The following is a 26975-nucleotide window of genomic DNA, read 5'->3' on the forward strand; positions in this document are numbered from 1 at the left end:
ATGGAGCTCCCCAACGTGTACCAGCCCCACCTTCACCACCACCACCACAGCTACCTGGGTGAGGAGAAGCACCAAATGCTGACACTCAACCGGCGGCTGGAGTCGTACCTGGGCCACGTCAAACTGCTGGAGGAGGAGAATGAACTGCTGCACCGGGAGATCCAGGCGCTGAGACACAGCGACCAGGGGGCCTCCTCATGCAGGAAGGGCCTGGAGAAGGAGCTGCGTCAGGCGAGACTGGAGGTGGAGGCGGCCTGGAGTAAGAGGGACTGTGCAGAGCTGGAGCTGGGGAGCCTGGCTGAGGAGCTACAAGCCCTGGGTCTGCTGAGGCAGAGGGAGGCCCAGGCCCAGATGGAAGCTGAGAGGAAGCTGGAGGAGAGCAGGAGGGAGATGGAGGAGGAGTACAGGGCACAGATATGGCTGAGGGAGAAGGTCAATCACCTGGAGGAGGAGATTGAGCACCGCATTGGAACCCATGAGGAGGATGTGGCCCATTTGGAGGCTTCATTAACCCACTCCAGATCCACACTGCCAACCATGCGAGCCCCAACGGACAGCCAGGTGCCCAGCCTCCTTCAGCTGGGGCAGGAGTATTCCCAGAGGGCCATCAGGGTGTGGCAAGAGGCGACGGAGGCCTACCAAGACCAAGTGGCCCAGCTGGAGGAGTCCCTGAACCAGGCCAGAAGCCGCTTGGCCCAGGTGGGCCAGGAGAAGAGCGAGAGCCAGCTGAAGCTCCAAGCTCTGGAGACGGATCGAGCCTCAGCCCAGGATACCAGGCACTATCTGGAGAAGAGCATGGCCCAACAGAGGAACAGGATCAACCAGGAGATCCAACAACTCCAGGTAAGAGCAATGGATCCAGATTTGCTGTAGATAGTTAAATGACGTGTCACTTGATTTTAGACTGTAGTGGTTCTATGCTTTATCACTGGTAATACATTTATACATCTAATTTCTGAATATATATATATATATTAATGGCTGTCAAAGTTAACGCGGTATTAATGCGTTATCGCCCAATTCTATTAACGCCACTATTTTTTTTAACTCACGATTAACTTTTAAGGATTTTTCTTTTTTTACTTTTCTTTTTTTGTTTAACTAGACTTCACTCAGGTGTATTATTGATGCTCTCATTGATACTATGTTTGTTTCTGAAGTGTGTGTGTGTGTGTGTGTGTGTGTGTGTGTGTGTGTGTGTGTGTGTGTGTGTGTGTGTGTGTGTGTGTGTGTGTGTGTGTGTGTGTGTGTGTGTGTGTGTGTGTGTGTGTGTGTGTGTGTGTGTGTGTGTGTGTGTGTGTGTGTGTGTGTGAGATATATATATAGAGAGAGGGGGGTGAGAGAGATGAGGAAGGGGCAAGAGAGAAAGAGAGCTGGGAGAGTGTGTGTGTGAGAGAGAGAGGGGGGTGTGTGATTACTCAGCCCTTGTGTGGGTGAATGTAACAAGTTCCTAACATTTTCTTTCCCCTATTATTTCATGCACACTTTATTCATGGTTTTAAATAATTATTTTCTTTTAAAGGAAAACTCCAACATTTTGGGAAATTAGCTTATTTAACATCTTCCCTGGAGTTAGACAAGAAGATACATACCTTTTTTGTCTCTGTGCGTGCATTTAGCTTAGGGAACAGTCGCTCCGTTAGCATAGCTTAGCTTCATCACTGGAAGTGAGGCAGGACAGTAGCGTGACGTTCCCTACAGGTTTGTTGATATTCTCATTCCTTCAAAGGATCCGAACCGATTGAAGTTTATGGATACCATGACTTAAAATCCTCTTACCTTGACGATTAAAAGCCTCCCCAATTTAGAAAACAGTAATCCAATGGCTGGTATTGATAATATACTATTAACTACTGGACGCTCGGAGCTAACCGGAGCTAACGCAGAACAGGAGGATGGTAAAGCAAATATAATGACTTCCTTTCTGGGGTTTTCAAAATAAAAGTGCGACGTTTATAGCAGCGGAAAACGTTTATTTTGTACATTATCTAACGTTAACACGAACCTAAACTAACGTTACAACTAACCTAAAGTTAGTTTAGGTTTGTGTTAACGTTAGATAATGTACAAAATAAAAATTTTCCGCTGCTATAAACATAGCACTTTTATTTTGAAAACCCCAGAAAGGAAGTCATTATATTTGCTTTACCATCCTCCTGTTCTGCGTTAGCTCCGGTTAGCTCCGAGCGTCCATTAGTTAGTAAAATAGATATGAAAGATTGCAGATGCTATCGTGAAAAAACGACTATAGTGTATCTCCATTTATTTTTCATGTTCAACAAATGATTTGTTAAGACATTCATAAAACATCTATAAATCATTTGCAGATGCTATCGTGAGGGCCAATCTAAAGTGAAGCCTATTCATCATTAACAAGTGTCTAATACAGTTAATTATTTGTTTACTTTTTTATCACATGTTACAAATGTTGTAGGCAGCTTTCGGATACACCCTTCTTTGTGACATCAAACAGTGACAGAATTAGGACTAAAGATAAATGCAATTTTATCTTCGGGGGGCACTAGGACCCAGGAGTACCCTGGCCAGGTAGAGTATCTAGAGAGGAATTCTCACGCGAGCAAGACTTGACGTCACGTGTGTTGCCGTCTGTTTGAATGGAAGCACAAGTTATCCGTGCTGCGTCTATACTTTCGCTTTTAATAAGGTATGAGCCGGTTAAACACCTTTTTTTGTTGGTAAATCTATTCCATCATTTCCGACCTTTGAAATTGATTGATTGAAAAGTTTATTAACAGATTGCAGAATGGGTACAGTACAGTACAGCTCAATACATACAATTGTTAAGGGGATGCAGACCAGAGAAAGACTTTCGTCTTGTTTACATCAGGGTCCCCCATTTTCAATTCATCATAACATATATGACATCAATGACATACAGATAGACAGTACTGCTACATCTATACATTTATGACATATCAGATTTGCAAATACAGTACTGTTTGTGATACAAAAGTGTCCAGAAAAGGAGTGTATATACATTTGGCGTAGAAACTGTACATTGGAGGAGGTTGGACAACTCTTCTGTTGTGTAGACGTTCGTGTAAATGTGGTGGCCGCTAACGTTACATTTGTTCCTAATGTGTGCTCAGTGTGCTCAGTGATGATGACACGACACAAATGATTATTACTCTTGTGTGTCGTGTCGAACAAATGTAACGTTAGCGGCCACCACATCTACACGAACGTCTACACAACATAAGAGTTGTTTGTAGGTCGGAAATGATGGAATAGATTTACCAACAAAAAAAGGTGTTTAACCGGCTCATACCTTATTAAAAGCGAAAGTATAGACGCAGCACGGATAACTTGTGCTTCCATTCAAACAGACGGCAACACACGTGACGTCAAGTCTCGCTCGCGTGAGACTTCCTCTCTAGATACTCTACCTGGCCAGGGTACTCCTGGGTCCTAGTGCCCCCCGATGTTACACTATATAATATCATGCACATGTATTTTATATGTTAATAAAATTGCATTTATCTTTAGTCCTAATTCTGTCACTGTTTGATGTCACAAAGAAGGGTGTATCCGAAAGCTGCCTACAACATTTGTAACATGTGATGAAAAAGTAAACAAATAATTAACTGTATTAGACACTTGTTAATGATGAATAGGCTTCACTTTAGATTGGCCCCCACAATAGCATCTGCAAATGATTTATAAATGTTTTATGAATGTCTTAACAAATCATTTGTTGAACATGAAAAATAAATGGAGATATACTATAGTCGTTTTTTCATATCCATTTTTCAAAGCATCTACAAATGTGTTACTACACATTAAACAACATTATTTAATGATGAACAAATCAAGTACAAACAATGTTGATAATGAGTTATAAATAATGTAGAACTAATCTGTAAATGTTATACAAATATAGTTATAAATGATTTAATAATCATTTATGAATGTATATAAATGGTTTGTTCATGATTAGTTCATTATCCACTAATGCGTTATAAATACATTGTAAATGGTATACAAATATAGTTATAAATGATTTAATAATCATTTATGAATGTATATAAATGGTTTGTTCATGATTAGTTCATTATCTACAAATACCTTATAAATGTATTATAACAGGGTGTTATTATAAAGTGCTACCGGTTTATTTTATAGTGCTGTTTTTTTTGTTTCAATTATGTCACATATCTTCTGTACCACATCTAAGGTATCTCTGGAAACTTAAAATTAATAATAATTTACTGATTAACGTTATGGTCTCTTGCTCTAAAAGTGGGCAATCAGAAAAGATGTTTGATACCCAAATAGACACAATCCAAAATAACCCAGAGATGTGGATAAAACACATGCCACGATGCACATGCCAGGCAAGGCTTGAGGCAATGAGACTAAGAATAGAACAATTTATCATGTCTGGTCACAAAGACCTACTGTCATTTGAGGATATATGAAATATATTGTTTTCCCTCCCTGAACTCTATTAATTAATATAATTTGTCTTCTTAGCTACTGGTAAAGTATGTGCTACATGCGTCCTTTCCCGAGCGACAGGCCCTGGGTTTTGAATGTCCATGTTTGAGGTGCTCCCCTGGGCTTACCTCTTGTGCCCATTTCACATTCTAATGAAATTAAAACATTTAGGTCTGAAAAGGATTTGGGGCTTCATATTTAAATACCAGGGCACACAGAATTAATTCCATATCACGGTGAAGTGTGAGAGGTCAAGGAGGGGGTCAAACAACCACATTAAGTGGTCGACATGCTTTACGCTGAATGCTGTGGTGTATGATTTCATGTGACTAGTAACATGTTTCCAGGAGTTGTATAACAATTTAGCATTTTTTACCTTAACTTACGGGAAATTCAGCTACCTATTTTCTTATGAGGACGTTTTACTACTTCCATGCTACTGTACCTAACAGGACTAGACTGTGTATTTGCATTTCAGACTGTATGTTTTAAAATAGCCTCCCCCCTCCCTTTCCTCTTCCTGTTGTTCAGGCCCAGCTGGGGGGCTTCGAGGTGGAGAAAGAGGAGCTGGGCCAGCAGATCGATGCTCTCCTTGTGGACAGAAGAGGCCTGCTGCAGCTGAAGATGTCTCTGAGCCTGGAGGTGGCTACGTACAGGTACAGTCACTATGAGGTCACCACCATCTCTCTGCCACGTACAGGTACAGTCACTATGAGGTCACCACCATCTCTCTGCCACGTACAGGTACAGTCACTATGAGGTCAACTCCATCTCTCTGCCACATACAGGTACAGTCACTATGAGGTCACCACCATCTCTCTGCCACGTACAGGTACAGTCACCATGAGGTCACCACCATCTCTCTGCCACGTACAGGTACAGTCACTATGAGGTCAACACCATCTCTCTGCCACGTACAGGTACAGTCACCATGAGGTCACCACCATCTCTCTGCCACGTACAGGTACAGTCACCATGAGGTCACCACCATCTCTCTGCCACGTACAAGTACAGTCACCATGAGGTCACCACCATCTCTCTGCCAGGTACAGTCACCATGAGGTCACCACCATCTCTCTGCCACGTACAAGTACAGTCACTATGAGATCACCACCATCTCTCTGCCATGTACAGGTACAGTCACCATGAGGTCACCACCATCTCTCTGCCATGTACAGGTACAGTCACCATGAGGTCACCACCATCTCTCTGCCACGTACAAGTACAGTCACTATGAGGTCACCACCATCTCTCTGCCACGTACAGGTACAGTCACCATGAGGTCACCACCATCTCTCTGCTACGTACAGGTACAGTCACTATGAGGTCACCACCATCTCTCTGCCACGTACAAGTACAGTCACCATGAGGTCACCACCATCTCTCTGCCATGTACAGGTACAGTCACCATGAGGTCACCACCATCTCTCTGCCACATACAGGTACAGTCACTATGAGGTCACCACCATCTCTCTGCCATGTACAGGTACAGTCACTATGAGGTCACCACCATCTCTCTGCCACGTACAGGTACAGTCACTATGAGGTCACCACCATCTCTCTGCCACGTACAAGTACAGTCACTATGAGGTCACCACCATCTCTCTGCCACGTACAGGTACAGTCACCATGAGGTCACCACCATCTCTCTGCCACGTACAAGTACAGTCACTATGAGGTCACCACCATCTCTCTGCCACGTACAGGTACAGTCACCATGAGGTCACCACCATCTCTCTGCCACGTACAGGTACAGTCACTATGAGGTCACCACCATCTCTCTGCCACGTACAGGTACAGTCACCATGAGGTCACCACCATCTCTCTGAGCCTGGAGGTGGCCACGTAGAGGTACTGTAGAGTCACCATGAGGTCACCACCATCTCTCTGCCACATCCACATTCTGATGGCAATCATTAAATCAAATATACAAGTGATATTCTTGGTGTTCCAATTATTTCTATGAACACTTACATATCAGCCCAGGTTTGAGAAGCAGAAAGAAGCAGCTGGTGTATTGGAGAAGGCATGTAGTAGTTAATACCCTTCCCAGACCAACAGTAGGGCAGCATGTGGTAGTCGACACCCTCCTCAGACTGACAGTGGCGCTGCATGTGATAGTTAATACCCTCCCCAGACTAACAGTAGGGCAGCATGTAGTAGTTAATACCCTCCCCAGACTAACAGTAGGGCAGCATGTGGTAGTTAATACCCTCCCCAGACTAACAGTAGGGCAGCATGTGGTAGTTAATACCCTACCCAGACCAACAGTAGGGCAGCATGTGGTAGTCTACACCCTCCCCAGACCGACAGTAGGGCAGCATGTAGTAGTCTACACCCTCCCCAGACTGACAGTAGGGCAGCATGTGGTAGTCTCCACCCTCCCCAGACTGACAGTAGGGCAGCATGTGGTAGTCTACACCCTCCCCAGAATAACAGTAGGGCAGCATGTAGTAGTTAATACCCTCCCCAGACTAACAGTAGGGCAGCATGTAGTAGTTAATCCCCTCCCCAGACCGACAGTAGGGCAGCATGTGGTATTTAATCCCCTCCCCAGACTAACAGTAGGGCAGCATGTGGTAGTCTACACCCTCCCCAGTCGGACAGTAGGGCAGCATGTAGTAGTTAATACCCTCCCCAGACCAACAGTAGGGCAGCATGTGGTAGTCTACACCCTCCCCAGACTAACAGTAGGGCAGCATGTAGTAGTTAATACCCTCCCCAGACTAACAGTAGGGCAGCATGTGGTAGTCTACACCCTCCTCAGACTGACAGTAGGGCAGCATGTGGTAGTCTACACCCTCCTCAGACTGACAGTAGGGCAGCATGTGGTAGTCTACACCCTCCCCAGACTAACAGTAGGGCAGCATGTGGTAGTCTACACCCTCCCCAGACTAACAGTAGGGCAGCATGTGGTAGTCTACACCCTCCCCAGACTGATAGTAGGGCAGCATGTGGTAGTCTACACCCTCCCCAGAGTGACAGTAGGGCAGCATGTGGTAGTCTACACCCTCCCCAGACTAACAGTAGGGTAGCATGTGGTAGTCTACACCTTCCCCAGACTAACAGTAGGGCAGCATGTGGTAGTCTACACCATTCCCAGACTGACAGTAGGGCAGCATGTAGAGTATACACCCTCCCCAGACCGACAGTAGGGCAGCATGTGGTAGTTAATACCCTCCCCAGACTAACAGTAGGGCAGCATGTAGTAGTTAATACCCTCCCCAGACTGACAGTAGGGCAGCATGTAGAGTATACACCCTCCCCAGACCGACAGTAGGGCAGCATGTGGTAGTCTACACCCTCCCCAGACTAACAGTAGGGCAGCATGTAGTAGTTAATACCCTCCCCAGACTAACAGTAGGGCAGCATGTAGTAGTTAATACCCTCCCCAGACTGACAGTAGGGCAGCATGTGGTACTGTGGTAGTCTACACCCTCCCCAGTCTGACAGTAGGGCAGCATGTGGTAGTCTACACCCTCCCCAGACTAACAGTAGGGCAGCATGTAGTAGTTTTCTTTTTTTTTTATAAATGTTTTTTTTTTCAATTTTCAACATAGAACAAGACATCACAATACAATACCGTTAACAACAATAAAAATAATGACACTAACAACAGTAATAACATCACAAGACAGGCAAACAAAAAAGAAAAAAGACAATAAAAATTAAATAAGGAAATGACAATAGAAAATAAAATAAATAAAATAAAATAAGTGTGGCTTTCACGTGTGCGCATTATCTCGTGTGCTATATATATGTGTGTTCTACCTACCCATATGTGCGTGTGCTTTACCTATGTATATGTTTTATGTGTACATGCATATATGTGTGTTGTGAACGTGTGCATATGACCGTGTATTCCCTAGTAGCCCAGAGTGCATGTACAGTACTACTGCAGCCAAGAGGACACGTACAGTATCAATGTAGTCAAGTGGGCATGTACAGTATTATTGTAGTCAAGAGGGCATGTACAGTATCACTGTAGTCAAGTGGGCATGTACCGCATTACTGTAGTCAAAGGTATATGTACAGCATTACTGTAGTCAAGAGAACATGTACCGCACTACTGTAGCCAAGAGGACATGTACAGTATCATTGTAGTCAAGTGGGCATGTACAGTACTACTGTAGTCAAGTGGATATGTACAGTATTACTGTAGTCAAGGGTACATGTACAGCACTACTGTAGTCAAGAGAACATGTACAGTATTACCGCAGTCAAGAGAACATGTATAGTACCACTGTAGTCAATAGGACATGTACAGTATTTACAATGCCAGTACCGTCAGACAAAACAAGGCAGCAGTGGGAGGTTACTGGTAATGGGGAAATCCGGCGAGTACAGTGGTGGATAGTGCAGGCCCAATATGTGACAGATAGGGGTCCCAGATCTCATAAAAAGTGTCCAACTTGGAATGCAGCATTCACGTAATATATTCACAGGGGATACATTCCATTATGATATTGTGCCATGACCTTATTGACGGGACCTCGTCCTTGATCCAAAACAATAGGATGTTCTTTCTAGCAGCAAATGTCAACTAATTGAACAGTCTCTTATGCTTGGAATTGGTAACATGAATATCTGGGAGGCCCAGCAAAAGGCAGAGGGGATCCAGCTCGATGGGGGTGTGAAATATGTCAGACAGTTCTTCTACAACGTCGTACCAGTAGCTCTGTAGTTTTACACAGGTCCAAAAACAGTGGACGTGATTTCCAATCTCTATCTTGCATTTAAAGCAAAGTGGGGACGTATTGGGATCCATTTTACTTTTACGGGCGGGGGTAATATGAATGCGATACAATATTCTAATTTGGATGGCCTTGGTGCGGTTACAAACCGAGATTTCTTTTGCGTAGGTCCACGTATCCTGCCAGTCTGCATCTGTGATTTCTATGTCCAAATCCTCTTCCCAGGACTGTTTAGTAACATAGGAAGATAAAGATGAATTAAGGTTCAGAGTACTATAGAAGATAGATATTTGTTTTTTGGGGATCTGCAAGGAGAGGGCTTTCTCCACCTGCGAGGTGGAGATGTCAGTTAAAAGTGAGGTGTCCTTGGTGATAAACTGCCTAATTTGTAGGTACCTAAAAAATTCCGCTTTCAATAGGCCATATCGCTGCTGCAGCTGTGTAAAGGACATTAGGGTCCGGCCATCAAACAGGTGGCCAAGATCGGTTATGCCCTGCTTATACCAGGTCTTGAAGCCGCCGCCGATTTGGTCTGGCTTAAAGTCAGGATTGCCTACAATCGGGGTAAGAGGAGAGGTCAGCTTGGCTCGGCCCTCCACCTTACGGAGAGTCTTCCAGGCCTTGACGGAACATAATGTAATGGGGTTGGAGAGCATGTAGTAGTTAATCCCCTCCCCAGACTAACAGTAGGGCAGCATGTAGTAGTTAATACCCTCCACAGACTAACAGTAGCGCAGCACAACGTCCAGGAGGTGAATTGGCATAACGATTAAATTGGGGATATGAGAGCAAATGATAAAAAGATAACAATAAATAATATTGATTGCAAGTGTTGGAACTTGATGTGTATAAAATAGATTACACAAACTACTTCTCTCAATTACCATATTCAAATATAATTTGAATTCACATTTTATGACAATTTTACAATAATAAGGCCATGACTCCATGTATTTTCCCCATTGACACCACTATTTATCTGCCTTTTCTAATCAATTAAAAGATATATTTTCATAGGCTGCACCTTGAGTGTTCCATTAGCCAATCTTGAGTGGTAGGGCCTACAATATAGTGTTTTTCCACACCATTGTAGTATTCTGTATCCATTCTGCTTCTAAAACCATCAGGTGTAGCGCCGGGACAAGGGTCTCCAAAACTCAAAAAAGAAAATCCATTTCTAAATGTGAACAAAAGAGCAATGTGTTTCCTTTTGTGTGGAATAAATATCTAAAATCGGAGCATTCCTATTGTAGAAGTCTTTAATTGTCATGCAGATTGACACACACACATGTGGATAGGATACCGTATAACAGAGGTGGATGAAACCGAATACGATTGCAGTCTGTAACACAAAAAAGGTTTAAAGTCTGAAATGTGTCATAAACAGAACGGATAGAGATAAGCTTTATCTGTGTCTCTCCGTCTGAGATTCCAACACTTTTTTGGGTTCACTATTGGTGACGGGCTGCCTATTTATGTACAGTACACTGTCTGACGAGAGCCTGTGACAGGTACAAAGCAGAAGTGTCACTTGATGCGTTTTTAATGTAAATTGAATCGTGCTGCGCGGAAGGAGAAACTTGTGCGGCTGCACGGAGTGACATTAGAAGTACAGAGACATCGCCAGGCTGATCTGAGGAAGTAGTGTTTGATGTGAGGGAGGTTTTGAAGGAATGAGGATGATGCATTTCATGTTTTGTTCAAGAGACAAAAAAAATTGATGAAACAGTTCAAAAAATGGAGCGCTGCTTCCGCGTTACTCTTGGTGTCGGTTGCCGCACAGAATTTCAGTAGACTGACACACTGATTTTCCCAAGCCAACCCTTGACACCAACCCAACAGGTCGAAAAATACCTCGCGAAAAAAACCTAATCTACGAATTCCAATCTGGCTTCAGAACATCCCACTCCACTGACACATGCCTTCTCTATTTAAACGACCACATCAAACAAGAGGTGGACGCGGGCAAATACTGCGGCATGGTCATGCTGGACCTACAAAAGGCCTTCGACACTGTCAATCACACCATTCTGATTGACAAGCTAAACTCAATTGGTTTTGATAGTCTATCAGTGAGCTGGATGCAATCCTACCTGGAGGGGAGAGAGCAGATGGTGGAGGTAAACGGTACCCTATCCCCCCCCTCACAGTGAGCTGTGGTGTTCCACAAGGAAGCATACTAGGTCCGCTACTGTTCCTAATCTATGCAAATGACATGTCGTCAGCTTGTGACTGCAACTTGTTCCTGTTTGCGGACGACTCAGCCCTGCTGGTCTCTGACAAGAACAAGTTACAGGTTGAAAAAACCCTCAGCTCAGAACTAGGCAAAATCTGCATATGGCTCGCTGATAACAAACTATCATTACACATGGGCAAAACAGAGTCCATTCTCTTCGGTTCAAATAACAAACTCAGCAAGACCGACGGCTTCTCAGTTACAGTGGGTGACAATATTGTCACAAGGTAAGAAGATATTACCTACCTGGGTTCCATCCTAGAGGCAAATCTTTCCTGTGACAAAATGGCATCCAATGTAATAAAAAAAAGTCAACCAACGAACTCGATTCTTGTACCGGATCTCCTCACTGGTAAAAAAGAATACCCTGAAGACTCTGGCAGGAGCACTCATTCAAGGGTACTACGACTATGCTTGCACCTCATGGTACCAAAGCACCTCAAAGGCGCTAAAAACAAAATTACAAACATCTCAAAACAAACTGGTCAGACTACTGCTTGACCTTACTCCTAGAACCCACCTCACCCCTGCCCACTTTGACAACCTAGGATCGCTTAGAGTAGACGACAGAGTACAGCAACTTGCAATGGGCCTGGTCTACAAGATACACTACACGACCAAGGTACCCATGTACATGTCAAAATACTTCCCAAAGGTCAGTGAATACCACGATCACAACACCAGAGGGAGCTCCACAAATCATGTTAAACCCAGATTTGGCTCAAACAAGGGACTAAACACGTTTCGCAATTATGCCACATCAATGTGGAACGCCCTACCCAAAGCTGTAAAGGAATGTGAATCACTACCCACTTTCAAAAACACTCTCAAAAAACACCTACGGGAGACTGCAATTCGAAACTGGCCCCTGTAAATGTCCTAACACAACCCCCTCCAATGTACAGTAAATTACCAAGTATGGTCTTGTCAATATTCCAATGTACAGTTTTGCTTGTACAGTTGTACAGTGTCCCCCACCCACCCCTCCTACCCAACCTCCCCCCCCCACCCACCCAACCACCTCCAATGTACAGTCCCCCCCACCTACCCAACCTCCTCCAATGTACAGTTTCTACGTCAAATGTATATACTCTCTTTTCTGGACTCTTTTCGTATCACAAACAGTACTGTATTTGCAAATCTGGTATGTCATAAATGTATAGATGTAGCAGTACTGTCTATCTGTATGTCATGTATGTCATATATGTTATGATGAATTGAAAATGGGGGACCCTGATGTAAACAAGACGAAAGTCTTTCTCTGGTCTGCATCCCCTTGACAGTTTGAGTGCCACGCCCGAGAATATTCGGGTTTACGCCCCGACCGTTGAGTGCCACGCCCGAGAATATTCAGGTGTTTTTTTTATTTTTTTTTATTAGCGATCTGAAATCATATTGCATCACGCGAGCCTACCGTTGGAGATCCAGGGACCGCCGGCGATCAGATGTGAAAAAAGCGCCCCCTATCATCTCCCAGATGGTAAATCACCCTTTTGGAATGGACTCAATGAAAGTGAATGGGAGATCGGATTTCTGACTCCACATTTTACTTCTCACTGATGCAGCCGGGGTTACCAGAGTTCATTCTGGAGCCTCTGAGCCGCGGGGAATCATGTGTTCTACTGTACACACGTTGGATCAATACACTTATCGATTTTTTCGAATGGTGATTAGGAATTGGAATATACCATTTGGATACCATCTGATGTCAGGTAAGGAATCTATGTTATCAGTGTTAGGATAATCAGACTTGTTTTCATGGAGATATAAGCGTTTCCACTATATGTGATAAACAGTAGCTGTTTTGACTGTAAAAGCCATGAGGAAATAATAGCAGCGATTATCAGCGCACGGCACGAGCGTGCGTGCGCACACATATACAGTACTATCGATCATCTAGCGTTTATTTGAAAACGATTCACAAATAGACAGACAAATGATAACGTTCTGGAATATTCCAGTAAAAGGCGATTATCATAGAATGGGTTGTTTTTTCCCGGAAAACGGGTGATTTTCAAAATGCTATCAAACGGAAATGAAGCGATAAAAATACAATCTGCCTTGCCAATGTTGACTGGAAAATGATTCTTTGATAAGCGATGGGCAGATTAGACACATAGCCATAATTTAAAACATAGATTAGGCGATATTAATGTTAACATTGGCCGTGGACCGTGGCATCAAGGGGGTAAAAAGGAAAACCCGGCGTGGCACTCAAAGTGTTAACAATTGTATGTATTGAGCTGTACTGTACTGTACCCATTCTGCAATCTGTTAATAAAGTTTTCAATCAATCAATCAAAACTCCTCAGAAGACGTAAATTAATTACTAATCCACCACAGGAAAAAGGGTACATGGTGTACGTTGTTATAGCCATAAGTAATATATTTACGTACTGTATCTGCAAAAGTCCGCAACCAGGAGTTGATCAACAATAATTGCAGTCGCAGGGCGAGAGCTCTCACCACTATCTAACTATCGCTGCTGGCGGAACAAAACCTTGTAACTCCAAAAACCCAACTTTTCAGCAGATGAAAAAAAACAAACACAGATTTGAGGGCGAATAGAGTTACGAGGTTTAGACAGATGATTGGTTTAATGCTTTCCCATTGTGTAGACTTTGTATAACCACACACACATGGAGGATGATCTACTGAGTTGATAAAATAAAAAAAAATAAAAAAATGGAGTTACAAGGTTTTGTTCCGCCAGCAGCGCTATGATAGTTAGAGTTGAGGTTAGTTTTAATATCCGCTTAAGATATAAAGTCAGGTCTTAACTGTCACCGATCCGGCCCTGGGCCGTCTTGTTAACAAGTTGCCAACCGGTGCAACGCACCACTTTGCCGACCTCTAGCGGCTCAGTGTGCATATTTTTTTTTTATCCACTTTTTCTCCTCCTATTTTTCTGTATTTTCCTCCCATCCCAATTTAGTCGTTATGCCAATTCCCCCCTCCCCTTCCTGGTTGTTGCGTGCATGTGCCCCCCATTGGTAGGTCTAGGCAGCCCTGAAGTCTATCACATGCTTCCTCCGATACATAGGAGACAGCCAGCAGCCTCTCTTCACCTGGCAGCGAGGACTCTCATTGGTGAAGTGTAACGCGTGGGAGGTCACCATTTCCCTTCCTCGCTGTGCAGGTGCCCTGACCGACCTGTAGGAGTCGCTGTTTACAACAACCAGATTACCACCCACCGGCTTCCCTCCCGCCAGTGTTAATTTTGTCAACAAAAATGATGACGAAAGATGTTCGTCAACAAAGGTTTTTTTCATGACGACAATGAGACGTGACGTCACGTTATTGAAGACCGGGTGACGCTAACAAGACTAAATCATTTATTAAATATCGTTGACCACAATTGAGGACAAAAATGTAATTTACAAAAACCAGGACGAAATTTCTCTTCATGTATGTTGATATTGTTGACTAAAACAAGAGACACTGAGACAAAATAATTATAACTTTTCTTAATGCCATTGTCCCAAGTCAGAGCAGTGTGACGGGGAACTCTGTTATTAGCATTAGCTGAAGAGCTATTTGAAAAGCTAGTTTTAGCTTAACGTTACCTTGGCTAAAATTGGGACTATTCATAATCCAGCTGCAGACCTGCAAGCAAAGTACAGCAAGTTGGCAAAGGAGTATTCCAAGGTAAATAACTTTTTCACCAGTAACATTACATTGTTTGTATTTCCATCTAGCTCGCGTTAACTAGTGGCTAACCTAGCTCACGCTAATATGGCTAACTGATCGACCTCTCGCACACAATTAATGACATGTTGCGGACAGCCATACCGGTGACAATGTTTAGCAATTAGTGCCAAATGATAAGAGTCTGAGGCGGAGTCTCAAAAGAGAATGTTGAATATTTATTGTGCATTAAAAATCACAACAGAGCCTCTAAGCTAAACTGAGCCTTCTGGAAGCAAGTGCAACAACGTATAATGTCCGTGTGGAACCAATGTGCCAACAACCTTTCCGTGGGTGAAGCATATTAAGCATAGTTGTCATTTAATGATACTAATACTAATCTATACAATCACCTGTTGTTGAATAAATACCATTACTTTCTAGTTATTACTAAAAAACAGTACAATATAAAACAGTAGCTGTAAAATTTAAAAAGAAAAAAAAACGTTTTATAATTTATATAATATAATTATAATTTTTTTGTACATTAACTAAAAATAGACAAAAATGTCATCCATTTTCGTCGACAAAATCTAGACTAAAACAAAAAAGACAAAATTGAGACAAAAACTGACTAAGACTAAAATGCTCAGACATTTAGTTGACTAAAACTGACTAAACGAAAAATAAATGAAGATGACTAAATATGATGAAAACGAAAAAGGAGCACTTGACACATGACTAAGACTAAAACTAAAATGAAAATAGCTGCCAAAATTAACACTGCCTCCCGCTGACACTGCCAATTGTGCCAGTATGACGGCCGGCCAAGCCGGAGGCACCGCTGACAGCCGGATTTGATATCAGTGTCTCTGCTGTGGTAGACAGACGCTTAGTGCGCTGTGCTACCCGGCCGCCCGGGTGTGCATATTTTTAAATACAATATATATATCGAATTAAAGCCCTATTTGTTGCCTGTCTATTGCTGTTTCAGGCGACAAACATTCTCGAGTTACATGCCGGTATGTGAGGCGTGTGCCAAAGTACACGGCAGACTTTTTCTTTCTTTGACAGGGTTGTAACCAATGAGTGTGGCTTTCCAATGATACCCCATGTGGGGATGAGCGAATCAGGGATCTAGGTGAAAAGTCACAAGCGAAAACAGGAAGAGAAAAAAACGCGGAATGCATTGGAGTCAATGAGAAAACTGAAACCTGCAGTCTCCCAGTTTACCAAAATCACTCCTAATCACTCATTTATGAACAGATTTTATTTTAATTTGGACATGTACTACACACGACTTCAGGCTATGGACCCGGAGTGTTTTTTCAGCCATACCAAATATTTTGGATATATACTTTTGGATATTGCAACTACTACAGAAAAACGTGAGTACACAAGTTCAAGTTCAACTCAAGTTCAGACCTATGTTACTCTATTTCATTAGCACTAAAAGTGCATTTTTTGTGTTTGAATGTTATCCTTCAAAAGAGACCAGGCTCATGCATGTGCTATAAGTATAAAGTATAGTATTTTGGTTTGCAAAAAAAAGTAGGCAGTCCTCAAGTTCAAGTAAAAAAAAAAAATCCACTTTTGGCGGCACCAGTTAAGAGGTTTAAGGTTAGAGTTTGAGGTGCGGCTGGGTAGCGCAATGGACTATGCACTTGCCTACCACCACAGAGACTCTGGGATTGAATCCAGCTGTCAGCGGTTCCTCCGGCTTGGTCAGTCGTCCCTACTAACACAATTGGCAGTGTTAGTGGGTGGGAAGCCGGTGGGGTATGTGTCCTGGTCATTGTAAACTCCTACTCCTACTGGTCGGTCAGGGCCTCTGCACGCGTTACGTTCCCCCAGTGAAACTCCTCGCTGTCAGGTGAAAAGAAGCGGCTGGCGACTCCACATGTATCGGAGGAGGCATGTGGTAGTTCTACACCCTCCCCAGGCCGACAGTGGGGCAATGCGCACAACGACCAGGAAGGGAATTGGCATAATGACTAAATTGGGATGGGTGAAAAATACAGAAAGCCCAAAAAGAAATAGAATAAAAAAATATATAGGTTTTCTGAAAACATAAAAAGTAAAGAAAATGTACCTATTTGTAATACATACACATACATTTTCAATACAATATCTAAATATATTATTATGGCTATAACATAATGTACATTATGTAGCTTTTTTTCTTGTCGATTAACACTTTATTTACATATTTTAAGTGAGATCAAGCTGTTAAAACATAATACATCCTCACATTGTTTTTCTCCTTACGGAGATAATGTACCTCAAATAAATTAATCAGAATTATCTTCTTTATCATTGACAAAAGTTGAACAGAACACAAACACATTGAGCCCCCCCCCCCCCCCCACAACGATTTAACCCATTCAAACATGGCTTTTCACCAGCCACCTAGACATCCCCCTCCCCCTCACAGAGAGTGGGTCTACAAAATGGAGACAAGGTATCTTGTCCACGATGGCACAGCAGTCTGGACTTGAAAGGTCAACTAATTGAAAAGGACAGTTTCAGCCGGTGTGTGGTCTGCGTAACCTTAGCTCCACGACGCCCCCCCCCCCCCCCCCCCCCCATAGTATTGACCCTCACCCATCAGCAAGAAGCTAGCGATTTATGAGCTATGGGAGTCTAGAGTAACAGGCGTAGGAGGCGAACGGGGAGAGAGAAAACCAGAGGACACATTTCAATGACATTGAATGAATGAATGAATGAAAAGGTTCATTTTTGAACATGTATTCTCCATATTCCTCCAAACAAATCACAGTATATAGCTCCGTCAAACAGAACAATCATAATAAAATAAAAAAGAAATTATAAACAAAAAGTCAAGAGCAATGTAGTTAGTTGACATGTTCAAAAAAGGAGTAGAGGGAAGCTAAGCTTATTGATCCCTACCCCCTTACATTTACATTTGTTCTTCCATTAATTTTATTAGATATAACATAATTTAGTATAATATATTATAGAATATACTTTTACTTATAGTGTCACGGTCCCAGACTGAGCCCTGTCTGGGGCAATGGGGACTAAATGAACAGTGGTCTCCTGCCGCCCTCTGGCGGGCACTGCCAGATGGTGCAGTCCATTATATTGTTGCGGTTAAATGTAATTGATTTGATTTCCTCGTTCATGTTGTCCTGGGCTCTTTCTTCCCTTGTTTGATGTTGTCCTCCTGTCTGATTGTTTGTATTTGGTTATGCTTTTTGTGTCTAGTTTGGTGTTTATTTGATTCTGTGTTTTGGCCTGGCCTTGCCAGGTGTTGCTCATTATAATTAGTCTTTGTATTTAAGTGTGGGTCTGTCCTCACTTCCTTGTGGCGGCATTACCTCCGTTACCCCTGTTCCTGTCAACGTCGTCCTTGCCCTGTTGTTGTGTTATGCTAAGTAAGTTTGTTGTTAGTAATCCGTTTTGTTGCCCTTTGATTTTCGTGTTCACAGTTAGATTTTTACTCAGTGCCAGCTCGGCTGCGCCTTCCGTTGTTCTTTTGTAACGTGCCTTCGCCCGTCTTTCTGTTTGTTTATTTATCAGCTTCTTTACTTTTGTTTTGGTCTTATGACCTATTATCGCTCTCATGGTTTTTTTTTTTTGAAACTTTGACCAGTCAGCTGGTTCTTTTCGCGTTTATCGCTTTTTCTGGTCAAGTATGACCGACAGAAACAGGTTGAATGGGGTATAGATGGGGGGAAAGACACTCTGAGAAAATACGGCGAGTCCGGGAGTCGAACTCGTGTACCCCAGATCCGTGACGCGCACGGTTGTCCCCGACGCCGAAATAGCGTTCGAGGTACGCGGTGAGCTACTGGAGCTCCTGTGCTCTCATGGTTCTTATAAATAAAAATAACACAGTATTTGAGAAGAGCAAACTTCCGTCTCCATCTCCTCCTTCCACACCATTCCGCATATTGGGTTATCCTCTCCTTCCCTCGCCACCCCACCGTAACATATAGTACAAAAAGAAAAAACTTGATTCGCTTGACAGCAGTAAATACAATACAACACTACATAACACAATATAACATAACTTTGTTTATCCGCATTACTCATTTCTGTATTTCTCTAATGTGTATTTTTAAGCTGCTTTTTAAATTGTGCCATATGTTTACTCAGTTTGATGTATTCAGGTAAATTATTCCACAACTTCACTCCACAAACAGATATGCACATGCTTTTCAGTAGGGATGTCCGATATTATCGGCCGATATCGGCATTAAAATGTGATATCGGAAAATATCGGTATCGGTTTTCAAAAGAATATATATATATATATATATATATATTTTTTTTTACATTTCTATAGAAATGATGTCCGATATTATCGGCCTACCGATATTATCGGCCGATATCGGCATTAAAATGTGATATCGGTTGATATCGGTATCGGAAATTAAGAGTTGGACAATATCGGTATATCGGTAAAAAAGCCAATATCGAGCATCCCTACTTTTCAGCGTAGTGTGTACCATTGGTTGTTTAAGATTCCCTCTCCCTCTTATGGTATATTCTCATTGCCTGTCTCTGAACCATCTTTGAATGTTGCCTGGGATTAGTTTATATCTGGCTTTGTATACAATGAGGGCAGTTTTGAAATCAACTAGGTCCATACATTTCAATGTTTGTAGCTTTATAAATAAGTTATTGGTGTGTTCATAATATCCTACATTGTTGACTATTCTTATTGCTTTGTTTGCATGGTGCATATTGGCTTTAGAGTGCTTTTGTAGGTATTACCCCACACCTCCGCACAGTAGTTCATATATGGAAGGAAGAGCGTACAGTACAGTGTATTCAAAGGCGCTTAAAACAAAATTACAAACATCACAAAACAAACTGGTCAGACTACTACTTGACCTGAACCCCAGAACCTCACCCCTGCCCACTTTGACAACCTAGGATGGCTTAGAGTAGACGACAGAGTACAGCAACTTGCAATGGGCCTGGTCTACAAGATACACTATACGACCGGGGTACCCATGTACATGTCAAAATACTTCCCAAAGGTCAGTGAATACCACAACCACTACACCAGAGGTAGCTCAACAAATCATGTTAAACCCAGATTCGGCTCAAACAAGGGACTAAACACGTTTCGCAATTCTGCCACAACAATGTGGAACGCCCTACCCAAAGCTGTAAAGGAATGTGAATCCCTACCCACATTCAAAACCGCTCTTAAAGAGCACCTACGGGAGGCTGCAATTCGAAACTGGCCACCGTAAATGCCCAAAACCCCCACCACCTCCTAATAGACAGTCTCCTCCCCACCGCATTATTCCCTCCCCGCCGTATGTATATTTCTCTCCCACCCACCCACCCCCTCCTAATGTACAGTCCCCTCCCCATCATATGTATATACTCTGTCAGGATCTAGGGGTAACAGTACTGTATATTTGAATACCGTTTATGTCACAAATGTATCAGTACTAAATACCTATATGTCCCTATGCCATAAATGTCATGTATGTTGTGTATGTCATAAATGTCTATATATGAATTGAAAATGGGGGACCCTGATGGAAACAAGACAAACGTCTTTCTCAGGTCTGCATCGCCTTAACAATTGTATGTATTGAGCCGTACTGTATTGTACCCATTCTGCAATCTGTTAAATAAAGTTTTCATTCATTCATTCATTCATTCATTCATTCATTCATTCATTCACAGTGTTTTTTGGTTTAGAATTCACATTCACTATACACAAGAGGTAACAAATTGCATGTCCTGTTGCTGATCGTCGGAATCAAACAGGATACAAATTCAAGATTTTTCAATTATTTGTAATGAGAACTGTGTTGACTCAATCGCTAAATTCTGCACTCATTCCATATAATTGTGAGTGGTTGCGTCTACACTGTCCTCAATTAAATTAATCTTAAAAAAATGTAATAATGTTTTTCTACGTCCATATGCATAATTGTGTGCAGACATTCTGGCTGTGAGTTATTGTTTTGCTAGACGTGCTAATTCAAGTGTATGTAATAATAATAATAACTTTGTTTTATATAGCGCCTTTCAGAAGACCCAAGGTCGCTTTACATAGGGGGGTGGGGGGGTAATGGAATGGGCACTGGCATTCTCCCATCTATGAATGAAAACAGTGGTATTAATTCTGCCTCAGCTATTCATAATGCTGGGTCTCTCAGTGTGTGTGTGTCTCGTTTTTGCGATTTAGACTGTAGGCCCTGTGAGAGAGGAATTGAAGAGGTTTGTCCACTGCAGATGGTTTCTCACTAATGGCCGTGCCTGCATTTCCATAACAACAGCTCTCAGCCTTCTGCTGCTGTTGGACAGAGTGGCACAATAGTCCCTCCTCACTCCTCTCCTCACTCCTCTCCTCACAGCCTGCTCAGCTACCAACGTCATATCAGCGCAACCGAATCCTAAAGTTCACAATATTCCCAAAGTTCCAGAATCAGCTGCATGATGTTCAGAAGGCAAGAAAAGAACAGGGGGAGAGTGATAAAAACAACCTCTGTTTGTCTCATTTACTCTCTGCAGAGCTTTACTGGACAACGAGGACCTCGGAGGAGACGCGTCTTTAATGACTCCGTCGAGGAGCATCTACATCGCCGGTAATCAATCTATCCAGCGCTAAAACACCGGCAGCCTGTCATAGTGACGTTGTTATGGTAATAGTGTCAAGTAACACATAGGCTCAGTAACACTCCCCTCAGTAACACTCCCATCAGTAACACTCCCATCAGTCACTGTATTATTTCACATATTTCATTTAAAAGAAAATGTGTTCCGTTCATTTCAATTTGCACATTCCATGAGCGAATAGGAGCAGGGAGAAGAACATTTTGCCTGCCCCTTACTCAAAACAATAAATAAACAATAGAAATAGATGGACTGTCAATTACAATTATTTAACAATCAATACTTACATTAACATGATACATTTTTTTTTATAGAAGAAATATGTCATACGGAAACCTGTTGCCCCTCAACTTCATGAAGTCTAATTGTTCTTTCTTTCATGTGCCTAGATGGAGGACTTGGTCTTGGTATAGTCCATAATTGCATGAGGCTACAGAGGGTGGGGACTGGGAGGAGTGGTCTTTGGTAGAAGGGGCTGAGCTAGGCACTTTGGGCTCTGTAATGCAAGCCACCTAAGAGGGTCCCCAAAGGTCACTGAGCCGTATGGCTGTGCTTTCCGGTAACTTAGACTGTGGGGGAAGGAAGTGATGATCAATATCTCCCCATTAGCGTCTAACCTCCATCGAGAATGTGTATTCTAATAATGACTTTGGGAGGGGGGTTTCAGTATCTCTGAAATACTAGTCAAGCTTTGTGGAGGCAATGAAAAACGTAGAAAATATTTGTCTGCATTATCCAAAAAGATAAAGTATTTTAGTATAGTTAGTCTCATTTCAGCTCAATAGGTCATATTAGATGTAGTTTTTGTAGCTTCACAACAGCCAGGGTCATTTAATATTTACGAGCTCTCCCTATGTGGCCCACAGATGCAGTTTCCAGTCCTCGAGGGGTTAGGCCACAGCTGACTACAAGCCACATGGCCACTCCATTCTCACCTCTCCATTACCATGGAGTAAATGGAAGACCCCAAGCAGCAATGAATTCTACAACATCAATCTGGACTCAGAAACCTGTGACCCTCAATAAAACTCCAGAGATCTCCCAGACGACAACAGAAGATTACACTGAATTTGGTGCAGAAATCACAAAGCCTTACACAAAGTCAACACCTTACCCAAAAATACTTCAGAACGGCACGGTTGAACACTTCAGACCTCAGGATGTCCACGAGGAAGTCAGCTACGCCGAGCCTCTCTCACCTCCTAATGAGGAGGAGGCTGTGGGTGAAATGTTGGTTAAATCCCGCCGTAGGGAAAACACTGCAGGGTATAAGAAAGATGAGAGTGATTGGAGCTATGCTGGACCTCCAGAGGAGTCTTCCATTAGTAACCAGGCTGAGTCAAGCTTCAGCACTGACGCCGAGCAGGCGGGGACACTCGCAGCATTCCCCGGTCCAGCTGTTGAAGAGTTCCCTGGTTTATCAGATGGCCGTGATAATGTGTCTTTTGAAGTGCCCCCTGGTAAAGACCCCTGTGAGCCATGGAATGTATGGGTGGAAGACGGATTTGCAACAAGCAAAGAGCAGGTTCAAGAAGAAACCTCAGATTCTGAAACGGATGCAGTGCTGGAACCAGCATTTGATACCGGCAGTCCAGTCTCTGGGTGTGAGGCTGACAATGTGTTTAACCAACTGGCGGAGGTCACCAAAGAGGAGAATATCCCGTTCAATGACACAGGAGTGACGAGCCAAGGAGAGGAGGGTGCCACAGCGCAAACAAACAAGAGGGAGCTTGAGGACAAGTTGTACCCCGATGGGGAAGACATGGACACCTGGGACAGTGCAATAGAACGAAAAGTCGATGGGAATAAAGATGACTGCATAAGAAAGGACGAGAGTGAAACACTACATGCAGAACCAGAGGAGGACATATCAGCAAGGGAACTGCATGAGCAGCGAGTAAAGGAAGACGTCACTTCTGTCACACAGCAAGACTCCAGTGTAACCTTTTCACTGATGGACCAGACAAAAGGGCAGCAGGAGAACACTCCTCCGGAGAGAGAGCATGTGGCTGAAGATGAAGAAGACAATGACGAGGAAGAGGATTCTCCAAACCTCTCTGTGTCCTGGAGAACCGAGGTGGAGAGCGACAGCTATGCTCAGGATAACACACTTGCCGACACTCGACCTCTGATTCGATACAAGAGTGACGAGACCGATGCCAATACGCAGGGTTCACACATGGACGAGAGCGAATCCAGCGAGGGTGAAGAGGACGGGAAAGTCGGAGAAACAGGTGCTGGCACGTGGAGCGAAAGTAAGTCGAACCGATTTGGAACGATGGAGGATCTGTGCGAAGAGGCAGAGGGAGAACCCCTGGACGAGGAGTATGATCTAGGGTATGCTCATATAGAGAATCTGGGTGTTGGACAAGGGAAGGAGTATGCTAGCTTACAGAATGATAAGGAAGGTACAGATGTTGATATGGTCATGAAAGTCAGTGAGGGGCCTAATAAAGAAACCAAAGAACTTAATGAACCAGCAAAACCCACTGCACTCTCTGAGGTTGATTACAACGTGGAGCTAGATATGGTCGACAGACTTGTGGAGCAAGAGTTAGAGAGTTTATCAACAGCCACTTACAGTGTACACTTCGCAGAGCAGAAGGCCACTGAGAATGAGTCAGTCAAGGAACTGGCAGAGCGAGAGGAAGTTGGCATGATGAGAGGAGAAGACACGTTTTCCTACTTTGACCCTGAAGAGAGGGTGCACCACGAACTGACGTCTTATACGACAGTTACAGGTCAGTCTCACGAGCACCCATTTTTCAGTGATATCTCAGCTGAAATGTCTCAAGAGGAGTTCCAACATGAGGATCAACATACTACAGATGCTGCAGAGAAAGGGGAGGAAAAGGATGAACATAATGCATCAATGGTGACTCATGTTGACCTAATCGAGGATCAGTCCATCTACAGTGACCTCAGCAGCACACATGAGAGTCAAGTACACAACTCAGAAATGGAAGAATCCAACAGCTCAGAAGACGAGTCACCCAATGCCAGCCAATATTCACAAACAAAGTCCCGAAAACCTGTTTCCGAGGGCCAGAACGAATTTCTGGATGTGGCTGTCCGTGACAAAGAGCAAGAGGCTGTATCCATGGAAGCATCCAGAGGATCGGAGGATTCACTGAAAACACATGGCTTCGACCCACACGGCCTCTTTGGCTCTGGCGTACACAGCAACTTCTGGTCTTCAGCACTGGAGACAGGCGCCACATATCAACCAGACGACTCTCACGGCCAAGGAGATGAACAGTCCAACCGGAATGTAGGCTTGGATGACAACCTAGCTTGGGGGAATTTGGAATTTGGTGTGGCCAACGGGAACACAAAGACGGAGGCTGACTCATCCAAAGACACAATGCATGAGGAAGGGGAGCAACAGAGGCCCTCGGTGGAGAAGCAGCTGCTGTGCAGAGAAGTGATCGAGGGTGAGCTGGTCCAGTCTGAGGATTCTGAAGACGAGCGGGACTCATGGTCCTCTGGGGAGGAATAAGTGGCCGGGGCAGAAATCTTCAGTTGTCATTACTAAGCCATTTTGAGTATTACTTGAATCGGATACAATAGCTATATAGTAATTCAGTTGTTACAAAAGCCAAAGTTGTGCCTTGGTGCACACCCTGATAATACTAACCACCAGTGTGCCAATTCTAAAGACATTGGGCCTCATTCACCAATACTCTCTTAACTCTCTTATATTTTTTCTTAACTGTCTGTTAAGAGAAAAATAAGAAAAGCCACCGCCGCATTCATCAACCCGTTGTCCAAATCTCATCTTACCCAGGTGTGTTGAATGATGAATGCCACTCATTCTTAAACTGAAATGTGCGTTCTTGTTCAATTTGCATACAGACACGCCCCACCAGGCGTGTGCAAAACGGCAGAGGTTTGGCATTGCATCTGCACCATGCTGATCCATTCAACAGGAAGCGATTTGTGACTAAAATGTATTGTTATTATACAGCACAAGTACAATACACCATCCAAATTAATCGTTCCAGCAAAGTAGGCTTTGTCAATACTGAACGCATTGTGTATTGACTTGTGTGCTTGTCAAGAGCCAATCGCGCAGTAGGTTGGGAAATACCTGACCTGTCACCTATCTCTCTCTGAAAGGTCCCTGTCGCTAAAACCCCGAGTGCACTCAGAACTTGTAGGTGTGGAGGCACAGGATTTGACCGACATGTGTTGTGTCTGAGTTGAGGCTCCAGAGTATTGCATACATCTAAAAGGACCGCTCTTGGCGATCTGAAACGGCTAAGCAGCCACTCATCTGGCTCTGCAAATAGATCTAGACGATCTCTAAATATGCGTTCTATGCGTACGGCCTGGGCGGCCAGAGCATCACTCTTAAAATTTGGTCTTGCCTAAGAGAAAAGCAAAAATAAGAAAACATTGCTGAAGCCCAGGTAAGAACAAAATAAGTAAAAATGCTAGTTAAGAACAAATTAAGAGGAAATCTGTTCTTATATCGCATCGTGAATGAGGCCCATTCAGCACTTCTCTTGTTTTCCTTACACCGGCATATTTGCCTAACTGTGTCTTTTTCTCATCTCCTCATTGTACCACCACTCTGGCCTTAGTGTGCACATTGTGGAAAAGGGGTAAACAATTGGGGACACGGGGATAACACAATAAGAGAGCAGAGGGGGACATTTGAACATCAGAGCGTTCAGCTCATTGATTGCTGCTTAATTGTGATTGTACCGATTGTTGGATATCGATGTGAGCTGAAGGGTAGCACTCCTTTTAGGAACTGTGCTGTGTTACAGTAAATCAAGGAGACAGCTAATTCCAGCAGTATGTAAAGTCCATGTGAGTGGACTAGGATTGACTCATTGCAGCATGCATGTTTTACAAGTGGGTGTGTGGGTGGGGAGGTGTGTGTGTGTGGGGGGGGGGGGGGGGGGGGGGGGGGCTACAGTTTCAAACAGTTAATTTATGTAAAATAAAGCTCACCACAACATATTTCCAATTGCCTACATTTTCTGCCACGGTACCCTCCGTCCCCCGCCTCCGTCCCCCGTCCCCAGAATAAACTGTAGATTTAACATATACCGTGTGTGACTCTTCGTTTGAACATGCAGTATCAAGAATCAAGAGGTTTATTTGTCACATACATACCAGGGCATACAGTGAAATGTGGGTGGTCGTGCCCGCATCGATTGTGCAATAAGCCAATAATAAAATAGACATAGAATGAAAATAGGTAAGACACAAGATGTGCATGATAAAAAAAGACATGCTAAGTTCCTGAGAAACTGGTTCCTATATACACTACTATACAATATACAATTTACAATTTTAACTACGTCATTTTTATACTTAATGTATCTAAACTATAC

General features: G+C 43.4%; 1 protein-coding gene across 1 annotated transcript; it reads left to right on the plus strand.

Moving 5' to 3' along the window:
- nes (nestin) lies at window positions 1–25533 on the plus strand (the record flags this gene model as incomplete). The annotated part of the gene is made up of 4 exons (XM_084336611.1): window positions 1–843; window positions 4990–5114; window positions 21526–21599; window positions 22494–25533. 4 exons carry the CDS (start codon window positions 1–3, stop codon window positions 25124–25126), a joined length of 3675 nt encoding a protein of 1224 aa, XP_084192737.1. The 3' UTR covers window positions 25127–25533.
- Between the last annotated feature and the right edge of the window lie 1442 nt (window positions 25534–26975).

Source organism: Notolepis coatsorum (assembly GCF_963971535.1).
Source record: "Notolepis coatsorum genome assembly, chromosome: 19".
Taxonomy (NCBI): Eukaryota; Metazoa; Chordata; class Actinopteri; order Aulopiformes; family Paralepididae; genus Notolepis; species Notolepis coatsorum.